The 12,515-nt window shown below is 43.9% G+C and overlaps 1 protein-coding gene across 4 annotated transcripts in view; it reads right to left on the bottom strand.

Moving 5' to 3' along the window:
* The window catches only part of SACM1L (SAC1 like phosphatidylinositide phosphatase), a 1,165,903-nt gene that overhangs the window by 528,554 nt on the left and 624,834 nt on the right, over positions 1-12,515 (bottom strand). For all 4 annotated transcript variants that reach the window (XM_069613352.1, XM_069613355.1, XM_069613353.1 and 1 more), the window contains exons 11-12: positions 4,254-4,322; positions 4,066-4,145 (exon numbers count right to left, since the gene is read on the bottom strand). In XM_069613352.1, coding sequence (XP_069469453.1) covers positions 4,066-4,145; positions 4,254-4,322 — 149 coding nt within the window. The remainder of the gene's footprint in view (positions 1-4,065; positions 4,146-4,253; positions 4,323-12,515) is intronic.

Below are 12,515 nucleotides of genomic sequence, written 5' to 3'. Positions count from 1 at the left end.
TGAGAGCGTGGCGATGTCTGCCCTAAGGGTCACCACCTCGTCTTCCGTCGTGCCCACTTCCGTGATGCGTGCATCAGTTTTGTCCATTCAGGATTTTATGGAGCAGATCGTGCCATTCGTGTCATCCAACTTGGAGTGTGGTGTGGTGAAACCTTTTCGCATGTACTCCATCATGCGGTGGAGTTCGCTGGGGTCTCGGTCAGTCCAACCACCAGGGGACTCAATTGTGCCTTCAGCCCCTTCCTCCGCCCTGGACGCGGGCTTAGCGAACATATTGATGGAGCGCTGCTTTTCCCCGGCTCCTTTAGTAATTATGCTTCGGTGACTTGTGACCACGATACAGCGCACTGTTGAAATTGGGAGGGGGGGTCTTTGCATAGTTTTACTGTGGCTACCTGATTGGTAGTGTATAAGTTCAGCAAAGAAGTTACTGCTCGTTGTTGCAGTGTTCTGCTGCAGAGTTATGGATGCCGCCTTTGTATCCTCGCACTAGAGCAATGTAGATTGTATACAAGGAGAGGGTGTTATCGCTCTCTGGTTGAGTGCTGTGCTGCCTTTGATAGCCAAAATGAGAGGCGAAAACTAATCTGTATGAAGCAGTAGTAGCCAAACTGTTATTGCAGTGTGACGGCCTGTGTCTGGCCAGTAATATCACAGCACTGCGAGTTCTGTCCAGTAAGCGCAACACTGAGCTGGGAGCACAGGGGTGTTAGCCTTCGCTTATGCACAGGGATCTTGAAGGGTAGTTGCATAGATACAGCAGTGTCTTAGTCAGTACTGTGTCGGCACAGTGAGCCAAGCGCCACACGTTAACAGTGTTTTGTTGCAACTTTGCAGCGCTGTGGTCACTGCCCCTGCATTTAGCTAGCCAGTCAGACGATGCAGAAGTATGCTCAGCAAGGGGGTGCCCTCGCACTTTGGCAACTCGTGTGTTTTGAAGCATCACTGGTGTAAGATAATTATGACTCAATAAAAGCTTAGCACGGTGTGCTTAAGGGGTTGTGGTTTAGTACTGATTCACTGGGGAAGAGGGATCCGCTGGTTATCATAAACCGGCAGCGGCCAGCTGGGTCTTCCGGTAGTATAGTGTAGGTCAGTGCTACAAGCACGGGCCCAGCAGGGGCAGCACAGCCGTGTGGTACCAGGGAGGTTGGTTACCACCTGTATTTGGGGATTCTGGAGGCAGTCAAAGGGTCTGTCACCCAGGTGCGCATCAGGGCCAGACAAGCACTGGAAGGCAGGCAGTCGGTTGGACTTTGGTGGCTGGGGATCCCAACCGCAGTTGGGGAAGTGGATCCTGTGCCCGCCCCCAGTGCCCACTACACCCCGCGGTCGGGTGGTTGTTGCTGTCCATGCCCCGCCTCCCCAGTCACTGCAACACTCCGGTTATTGTTCTCAGTGGCATGCCGACGAATGCAGCGCAGTAGAGAGCCTGTCAGTCCACTGGGTGGTCCAGGGACCCTTCTGAGGACTCGGAAGGCATGCATCAACGAGCCGAGGTCGGGTCTGGTTGCTATGAATTGTCTAAGGGTTGAAGGACCGACAAGAGTGGTCTTGAGATCAGGCAAAGGAGCAGGGCTTCACTGAGACTGCACTGGAGTTGATGCTAGTCAGCAGCAAAGGTTGTCCTGGGGTAATCCAGGTCTGCACTTCTTCGTAGGGGTCTTGGCTCCAACAATGAGCTGTCAGTTGGCTGCAGGAGTCGTCATTTTCAACAGGATCTGTACTGGAAGCACACCCAGGTCCACCAATGGTACGGATATGCACCACATATTCTGCCCAGCAACAGACATTCAGGCACCTGGATGTGGGCTGGGACCAGATAGTGGCAACCCCTACATTTGGGATTACACATAGGCTGCCACTTTGCCCAGGCAAGCAGCAGCTTTACCATAGAAAGGTCTTCCCATACATGGTATTTCCAGACCTGAGAGGGCAGGAAGAAATCCAAGCAACAATATAGCCAAAGGACAGGCGAAAATCTCATGGCACTGCCATTTTTTAGTGCTAGTGACATTGTGGACATTTGCAGTAATTGCAAAAGTGCAGGACTTAAATATCTGCTGCGACAAGCCATCCTGGACCTGTTGCAATTGAAAGCAAAAAGACACAAAAAGAAAAAGTTCAAGGATACAAAGAATCCTAACCGCACTTCACTTTAAAGGGATGTGTGCAGTTTTAAAAATACAAGAAATCCACAAGCTGAAAAGTCTCCTAGTACTGATGGTCCTAGGGATGGAGCAATTTCCCCATATGAATGAGCAAAACGACAAGGGAAGTAAAGCAGAAGGAATACTAAGCTGCCAAAAGTCAAGACAGCAGTCAAATCAAAAGGAAACCAACTATGTCCCATAGAGGTCAATAAGCGAGAAGCAGCAAAAAAAAAGTTTCCCAACACCATTAACTGCATCACTGCATTACCTTTCCCATTATTGGTTGGTTGAATTGATTCACAGACTGAAATATTCCAGCTTTTTTAATTTAGAACACCATGCATGCTCCATACCCTGTGTTCTGGTTGTAATGTACACAATTCAATTGAGACTAATATGCAATGTTTTTAGAATGCATCTATTATACAGAGTGGGACACCTCTTAGCACCTTCGGTATGTAATTTAGCAGGCGGGAATCTGAAATGTATCCCTTCAAAGTGAGAATGTTTTTTGAAAAAAATGGGTGAAAGATGCTGAAAGAGAAGCATAAGGGGATAATAGGAATGTAGTAGTTGCCTAGTGTGTTATCTGGATAGGATGACCGCACCTACCACAGGATATGATCCATTATCTCTTCTTTTAGGCTTCACTAAAAGCAGAAACAAAAACAAAAAATAATAAGTGGATAAAGGCCATTCTGAGGTCTTTGGAAATAAGAGTGTGTGTTTATTGTAATGTGGTGGGCACTCCGCAACAAACTTGGTTACTATTGCTACAAAAAGCTATTCTTGGAGAGCCTGGAAATTAAGGGGCAGAAATCAACCACCATTGGGTAATTCTCATGCTTTGGGGCACTGTAGGCCTGGGTCAGGTCTTCTCACTTCCATCTAACTTTAACAACAGGGACATCCTTTCATAGGAAACTGGAATATGCTTGCTCCCTGTTTCAGCCCAGGGAGGTTCTTTTTGTTTTAGTGCTGTAATTTATGTTCAAGTCATTGAAAGTTATTTAATACTTTGTGTTGAGATGGCCTTTTGTCCCATACAACAAAGATGTTGTTTATTTATTTATAAAGTAAACAAAGAGGCTTCTCAACCTTTTCAAAAATATTCCTGGCACCAAAGTCTGTACAAATTGGAAAAATGGGATATCCTATAACACGCATTGGTAAGTTTTGGCTTCATTGAAAGAGGTCTCAGAATTATGGAGATTTTCATTTTGAAGAAACATTTGAGATGAGTATACAATCTTAAGCTAGTTGATACACATTAGGCACATTTTGATCAAAGTGGCTTAGGAGAATTAGAACTGTGACAACAAACTCAAATGACTAAGACGCACATACAAGCATACAATTAGAAAGATGTATGGTTAAGCATTATTAAGAATTCTTTGCCCGAGGTACAGAATGCACAAAATAAATGTAAGATATGAAGATGAAGCAGAGACTTTGAAGAAGTTCTAAAAATTAAGAGCACCAGAACTAGACTTATGGGCAAAAGAATGATGTAGGAGGGTAAACACCCAATATAGCAATTGTAATTTTTAATAGTTTGTCTTTGTAATGAGGAAACTGAAAATTAATGTATTTTTAAAGTACATTTTATTTGTTTCTTTCTCCCAATATGACAGTTTAGCAATTATATCATTTGGGTCCCAAGAAAGAGCAACACACACACATTTGCTTAGCATTACTTCCAAAAGAGGTCAGTCAAGTAAAGGTTTACTAGATCTACAACTTTGCAAGTAATAGTGTCATACAATTCTCTTTTTTTCTTTTGCAATGGTTTGTTATTTGATGCTCATTCTTTATAGCATGATTTGTATATAGATTGTTTCATTGAAACAGCAATGCATCACAGGGACAAACATATTAGAGGTTGGAAAAAGAGTTGAATATTTACACTTACTGGACCATTCCATTTCCTAAGCCATCCGCCATTTTTGCAAATGCTTGTTCCAAGGGTTTCTCCGAGCCCTTTTGGTTAACCTGCAACAAAAATTACAGTAAAATACATTCAACCTTATAATATGAGCATCAAATGGATTGTCTGAATATAAGAAAAACATTGTGTAAATTAATTGACCAAAGCCATACCAAGTTCAGAATGACTTGCTTTCCATAACTAATAATCTGCGAGTCAAAATGCCTTTGGAAGCCATCCATCTGAAAAGAGAGAAAGATGTGAGCCCTTAAAGGGTTGATTCTCAAGGGAATAAAAACATCACAGGAGCACTTGCTGGAAAAATGAGACTTTGAATGCTCCAAGTTTGGAAGCGTTGGAAACCAAGTAATTATGGAACCACACAGAGAAAAATTGGTATTGTACTTATTAAACTTATCTACTACTACATAGACTGGACAGAGGTTACCTGTCAAGCCAGACAATCTGTCAAGTTAAATCTCAAAAGCAGACAGCTATTGTACGTCACCATTTGACCGTTTCTTGCTATCATCTGAGCAAAGATAAACTCATTTTGAAATTTATGTACAGGTTTTAACATTGTAATTCACAGGAAACCGCTTGTATTGCAATAACCTCACTGCTCCCAATGTGGTTTCAGAGTGTAAAACCATGTTAAATGCTCTGTCAAATGAACACTTTTTTAACTGGAAGAGAGTGAATTAAACACTTGTGTTAGTTACCCTGGCAATACCTATTGCAGAAAGGAAACATAATAATGCAGGGATGACATTTCTAATTAAACACTGCCAAATTGGTATCTAACTGGGAGTCCAAGATGTAGCCTAGGATGGAGGCTTGTGCAAATAAAAAGGTCCTCTTAAGCAGCAAATCGATGCAACTTCTTGGCCCTCTGAGATAAAGTACCTCCCTAAAACGTCACAAAACATACAATTCCCCATAACATCTCAAACATATATGAAGGAGCTGTATTTGTTCCATGTAAGCCCTTGTTGGGGCGTAAACCCAGCCAGTTAACCTGAACAAGTATGGGGAATAGAGCACTCGCCTCTGGAAAAGCAGATCTAGAGCATGGAAGCAAGGGCATCCAAGATGGTAGCCATAGCGTTTACCTCCCCTGGACAATGTGATCAGAGATCATGGACCACATATGCTAGGGAATGAGGAAGAGAGCAGACCAGTAAATGAAAGACCGGTACTAACGGGTCATGGGACTCCACACCAAAGAGGGGGCGGGGGGGAGGGTGGAGGAACTGAGCAATGTAATGGGAGGAAATAACCATGCAGAGGGTGAGAAGCGGCAGAGATCTGGAAGAGACTAGACAGAAGCAGGAAGTTCAGAAGCATGAAGTACAACTGGCCTAGAGATTGCTGTGATGCACCCAGATTTTGCTTGGGCTGGACGCAAAAGGGAGGACTGCACAGGAGAACTCAGGCTTCTGCAGAGGTATGGAGCATGTGCTGGGAAGTTGGCAGAAAGCTCAAGAGAGCGGTACCCGTGGAGTAAAGGACGCAGGAGATGCTGCCACAAAAACTGTGAGAAGTCCTGTATGAAACAGAAAGACACGACTGAAGGCTGGAGAGCAGAGTATTGTGCTGAGAGAGGTCACTAAGGCCCACGACATCGGTGTACATGGGCAGGCATGAGAAGAAACGAGAATTAAACTAGGAGCATGTTAAGTGGAAGGAAGACTCTGACGTTCCCATTGCAACCCAATGGCCTAACAATGCATCTGGGTAAACAGTGACAATACCGAAGTGTTGCGACAAGCTCACTAACCTGGCTGTGCCAAAGTGGGGTGGGAACCTCACTCAGCCAGGGGTGGGAGGTCTACCATGGAGTAATCCAGAGCTACTCCTACCGCTGATGTGAATGGTGGAAGATGAGAGCGACCCAATTCTCGCCCCCCCCCGAACCCCTTTCTGGGGTGCAAGCCTGTGCTTTTTCAGGCCCTTACCCTCCATCCTTGCCTCTGGGTGCATATACAGTTCCCCAAACTTCCAAACTACCGGGAAGCAGACATCAAACCACAAACTATAACATTGTTTTTACAACGCTACAAGTCCATTAAGTGGAGAGCCTGTGTGTAGAAAGTGGGTGGGGCTTGGCTCCCATTTTAAAGATGTTTTACTTGCACAGACATGCCGGGCAGGAAAAAAAAAGGGCAGATCGGTTAGAGAACAGCGGCCTATCATCACAGGGTGAGGAATATGTAAGCCGGAGACACGAAGCAGGAAGTGTGGGTTTATTGGGTGTTGTACGATGTGAAGGACAATGACCATGAAACCAAAAGGAGGTAGCAGTGGCTTGTGGAAAATATTTATGAAGCGGGTGAGGCATTGGCTTAGGAGCATTAGTGGTTCTGCAGTCTGAGTGTGCATGATTGTGAGACAACATAGTAGAGAGAAGGTAGTGTAAAAAGTGAATGTAAATTGGATGAGACTTGGTGAAACAAGTGTTCACATCAAAAGGTGGAAGCATCTTGAGGATGGAAGATTGGTGGGTGTAGTTTAGTAGAAAGGAGAAGGTGACTGTGATTGAAAACATTTTGGAAAAATGGGATATCCTATAACACACATTGGTAAGATTTGGCTTCATTGAAAGAGGTCTCAGAATTATGGAGATTTTCATTTTGAAGAAACATTTGAGATGAGTATAGTACACAATCTTAAGCTAGTTGATACACATTAGGCACATTTTGATCAAAGTGGTTTAGGAGAATTAGAACTGTGACAACAAACTCAAATGACTAAGACGCACATACAAGCATACACTTAGAAAGATGTATGGTTAAGCATTATTAAGAATTCTTTGCCCGAGGTACAGAATGCACAAAATAAATGTAAGATATGAAGATGAAGCAGAGACTTTGAAGCAGTTCTAAAAATTAAGAGCACCAGAACTAGACTTATGGGCAAAGGAATGATGTAGGAGGGTAAACACCCAATATAGTAATTGTAATTTGTAATAGTTTGTCTTTGTAATGAGATTGAAACAATGTGATGTGATTGAAACACGCAGAATCCCACATAGCAAGTACAAGGCACTATCCCAACTCACATTAGAACAATGACCTTTGGTGAGAGTAGGTAAAGTTAGGAAGTCCCAGAGGGAGTTAGACAGCCTGCCTTTAGGGTGCCACTATTCCTCCAAGGAAGATCTAAGACAGTAGGGGTTAACATTCAATAGCACTGTGGTTTATGGGCGCTTGGGCTTGGGAGGATAGCTCAGGGGCAATGTGCTCGCCTTGGACGACACAGAGCAACACAGGTTCGATCCCCGGGTCCGTGCTTAGAAACCTCTGGGCATTAAGCGCGTTACAAATAACACATCATATCATAGGGTTAGGGAGGAGGGTCAGTGAAAGACCAGAGACACAGGGACAGCCCTAGGCCGCACAAGGATCTTAAACCCTTGAACCGTCCTTGAGACTGTTTTTTTTTTGTGCCATTTGGGACAGTGTCTAGAAAACATTCTACGGAAAATAGATGACTAAAGGTTAATATTGGGTAAGGTAGTGAAAAAAGAACACTGAGATGGAGAGAACCCTAACAATACATTTTGAGTAACTTGGTTAAAGTCCAAACACATCCAAGAGATTCAATTGAAGAGAACCTGGAAGGTGCATTTTGGGAAGAGATAAAGACATTGTGAGAGTGTGCCTGGAGGTTGCATTCTGGAATATGTACTGAAGATGCCAAAGCATCCAAAAAGACATTGTGAGATAGCAATAACCCTGATGATGCAGCCCCAGAAACAGCAAAAGTAAACGGTCAAAATACATTTTGAGATTTTCAGAGCCAAAACAGTACATCCCTAGTAAATGGAGTGAATTTCCTGAGAAATGTTGAGGAGGGTGCCAAACTGACTAGATTAAAGAAACTGTTCTTACAACTTAAAAAAATAAATAAACCCTGTAAATATACTCCACACAAGTTTTTGAAAGCTGCTTTTGTTTGTACGCCACAACCAGGAAGCCAAAGTAATAGAAACTTGAAGAACAGCCTAAAAAAACAAATGAGGGCAACAAAATTGTAAATCAGGAAATCAATACCAGAATGCCAGACCGAGCGACAAAGGGGTGTGGGCGCAGAGTAGAAGCGCAGCAGACGTCTCCTCCTCTCTGTGCAATGTGCAGGGAGAAAATTGGTTTGCAGCTGTGGGAATTCCTTGCACCTTTCCAAGAGTAGCAGGGGCAAGCACCTTCTCTGAATTACCTCTTAAGAGACGCTAATCTTTGGCCTGCTCCCAACATTAATGAAGCCGGTTCTGCATGCGAGAATTAGAAGCATGGGATGGGGGCATGAATTCCAGAGGCACGAAAGGAGAAACCTCTCCAGGCCAGTCATCAGGTGTTGTCCCACCACCCCCTTGGCAACAGCCACATACCCACCTGACCTTTTATTTTTCCCTGTGCCAATATCAACATTTTTGCTTGCTGCGGAGAAGGGAAACGTCCCTGCTGTGGTTACTATTATGAGCTCAGTCCTCTGAGGAAAGATACAGGAAGGAGCAGGTTAACAATAGCAATATCAGCAGAGTGAGAGGAAACCTCGAGGTAGGATTGGTGTGGTAGGAAAGGGCATCTTGCTCTGCCATAGGAACTTCAGAAGCTACAATGCTAGAGAAATACCTACCCATGGGTGTCCTTACTCATAACTAATATTGACTGATCCAGGACACCAGAAGATGACTGAATAAAACACAGTCGCAAGACAGGTTTCACATTGCACACATCACCTTACATTGAGGTGCAGTATTAATAATTTTAACCTTTCATCTTCATTTTGAATAACTTTACGGTTACTTGCAGGCAGTGTCCAGGACCGGATGGTGGCAGAGGATGGGATACATTACTAACCGTAATCGTATTTCTTATGCTTGCATCTGCTTAGATCACATGCTATGCATAGGCCGACATCTATTGGAAGCTGCAGAGTATTACAGTTGTTTTCGAAACTCGAAAAGGGACATCGACAGGGCGTGCCAGTAATACTATCCGTAGTGGGACATCCACTGTACCCATGGTCCTTCACGCATTGAGGTCCCTCAGATTGTTTTGTTTCTGACATGAGGTAGCATGAAGTGTAGCGAGAGTACAGGTGTATTAAAGCAGATATGTATCAGATAAAGCTCAAATAAACATCTATGCACCTTCTTTCCAATGGGACGAAGGGTGGGCGCATGTGAATCTAAGCAGATACAAGCATCAGAAATATGATTACGGTGAGTAATGTATCCCTTCTGAGGCTTGTGGAATCTGCTTAGATCACATGCTATGCATAGATTAGCGAGCAGTGTTAGGAGAAGGTGGTGGGTTGTGACAAGGTCCACTAGCAAAAAAGATGTTTTAGAAGATCGCTTGCCCCATCTGTGTATCTGCTTTAGAGTGAGTGGCAATGCAGTAGTGCTGAGTGAAAGTGTGTACTGAGCTCCATGTAGCTGCTTTGCAAACGGTGTCCAGCGGGACGTTTGCGATAAAGGCTAAAGTAGCTCCTGTACCCCTTGTTGAGTGAGCTCTTGGTGTGAAAGGAAGTTTTTTGCTTGCCAAAGAGTAACAGATGTATGCATCTGACTATCCATCTGGAGATGGCATACTTGGAAATGTGGTCCCCTTCTCTGCCTGGTGCTACGGAGACAAACAGTTGGTCTGTTTTTCTGAGCAGTCTGGTCTTGTTTACGTAGTAAAGGACCACCCTCCTTATATCTAGTGTATGGAGATTTTTCTCAGCTGAGCTTGTTGGGTTCTGAAAATAGGCCAGTAGCTCAATGGATTGGTTTATGTGAAATTTGGAAATTAATTTAGGTGAAAACCTAGGGTGTGTTCGTAAAACCAGTTTGTCCTTGTGGATGACAAAGAATGAGTCTTGCACTGACAACGCCGAAGGGGTGTCGTCGAGTCAGGCTCTTTGTCCGACGATTTTCTTCCTAATCACTGTCAAAGATGTTCGTCGAAGGTCGATAATATAAAGGAGAGAAAGCGTACTAGTTCTAATAACGTTAATAATTAATGGAGTTAGCCGAAATGGAACTCTGCATTATAGCGTCTAACGATAATGGTGGAAAAAAAAATCTGAAGGACCTCGACGTGTGACGGACCATGAGTACAGTGGACGTCACACTAGGGATAGTATTACTGGCACGCCCTGTCGACGTCCCTTTTCAAGTTTCAAAAACAACAACTAATACTCGGCAACTTCCAATAGATGTCGGCCTATGCATAGCTTGTGATCTAAGCACATTCCACAAGCCTCAGAAATGTTTCTACCTTTTTTTCACATTCTCGTAAGCATTTTGCAGCATAATCCTGTTAGGGTACCATATACTCTAAAATGGATGTGCCACAAGAGTTTGCCCTGTTCTCTGGCCATCTTGTCTTTTGGCTTTCCTCCTACACACTAAGATACTAATCTGACATATATGTTAAGCAGTTTCCCGGGCAAAATCTCAGCTTTCTCGGGCAAAGCAGCAGTGTGTTGGTGGCCAGATATCTCTAGGCCCATTCTACATCCTGGCTAAGTGTCTGCTGCTGGGCAAATGTGGAGGCCGGAAGCGGTCCATGATTGGACACTCCCTGCTAGTTTGAACAGTGCAGATCCATACTGTTGGTGGGCTCAGGGGCAACCCCAGCTCAACTTTATGATAAAAGCAGGACTTCTGCAGCCATTCTTCAGATCTTCAGTGACAAGACCCTGTCGAAGAGGAGCATCCAGCTGAAGAACTGTAACTCGTCCTTGCAGCAGCATGGTTTTCAACAACCCCGACAAAGCCCTGCTAGTTTGCAGATCTCCAGACAACCTTCATTGGTAATTTGACTCATGGACCAGTGGGAATAACCAGTCTAGACCCCTACTCGAGGCTCCTGCCTTGGGAAGCCTTAAGAAGGGCTCAGATCCATCTTGTGGGCTGACAAGCTTCCCTCCTGTGCTACCTCGCTTATTGGTTGCTGTCCCAAGTTAGCACATGGGATTCCGCAGACCATTGACCTGTTGAGCAAGAGGCCTCCCCTGGCATTTTCAGCTCTCCAAAGCTGAGAGGAACCTTGCAGAAACTGCTTCTTTGTTTCCGCCACAAGAATTACGTTCTGCCATTTGATTGCAGTGTCAATCGTTATCTGCCTGTAGCGTGTTGGCAGGTCTCGGAGGTAGTTGCCATAGGAGTGGACCTTTCCTCATCGTGCCAGGGACATTAAACGGTCCAGTGCCATGATGCGTCTCGCCTGAGCGTGGAACCTTTGTCTAGCCAGACCTAAATCCTGAAGCTGAAAGTAACCTCTGCACCAGTGACTCGTAGATCCCCTTCAATGTAACGACACAAAGTAAGGGGACCAGTGAATTAATTAGCTTCTGAAGTGGTCCCCAAAACAAATCAGAGTATTGGGGGTAAATTAACATACCTGTTTGTACTCCTCCATCTCCATAGGATTAAACAGTCGTAAAAGTCCTTGCCCTACCACTCCTCTTGTCTGACCATGATCGGTGGACTTCTGGTCAAGGATCACCCCTTGGGCTTCCTCCTCAGATGATGGGCTTGGGAGCAGACCTCCTAAGAACTTTACTTCTTCTGTTCTTAACTTCAAACTGTTGGCTTTGACAACACATGCTTTGTGTATTTTAAAGACTCCTACCCTCCTGCAATGGGTTCAGTTGGGACTTGTGAGTTTTAGGGCACTGGGCCCCATTTCTTCAAGCAAGGGAAATACTTTTAAAGTGTAGGACCTTACTTTATAAGGCTTTGTGTAGTGTTTGGAACTTCTTTATTGTAACTACATATTCTCAAAATGTCCAAAATTACCTTTGCCTTTTTTTGCTACACTGCAGTACTCCATTGCTGATCTTAGTGCATTTAAAAGTAAAGTATTGGAACTCTGTAGCCAGAGCACCCAAAAGGGAACGTGTATATATTAGTAGTGTATGTTTAGTGATTTAAATAACTGTGATTTTTGACTGATGAGCATTGTCGAAGGCTTAAATAAACATAATTATAGTTCTATACATTTTGCTATCAGAGTGCTTTGTGTGTCCTTGACTGAAAACTTCACCACTCTCACACTCTTAAGTTAAGCCTTACTGCTCAGTCACACTACCTTGATAGAATTAGGGTATAAATGGACACGGATGGCCTCACAAATCACATCACTGATTACATTGCATTGAGACACATTTAAAAAGCTTGTTTAAGCATAGAAGTGTGGATTCAAGTGCAAAGCTTGACTGAAGTTTACATTTCAAAATACAGTCAATTTACAGCCATAGTATTTTTACACAATATAGTTACTTGGTATTGAATGAGCATTCATCATGAAGATACCCTAGTACCTTAATCACTGTTCTAGAAACAGTTCCCTAAGTTGAGTAGACATTGTGGCTGTAAAATTATGACTTTGCACCAGCCCACCAAAGATTACAGCATTCATGAGAAGGCACAGGGTTCT

The sequence above is a fragment of the Ambystoma mexicanum genome, chromosome 5p, assembly GCF_040938575.1.
Source record: "Ambystoma mexicanum isolate Mex_15411 chromosome 5p, UKY_AmexF1_1, whole genome shotgun sequence".
NCBI classification, from domain to species: domain Eukaryota; kingdom Metazoa; phylum Chordata; class Amphibia; order Caudata; family Ambystomatidae; genus Ambystoma; species Ambystoma mexicanum.
This window is presented reverse-complemented; position numbering and strand designations above follow the sequence as displayed.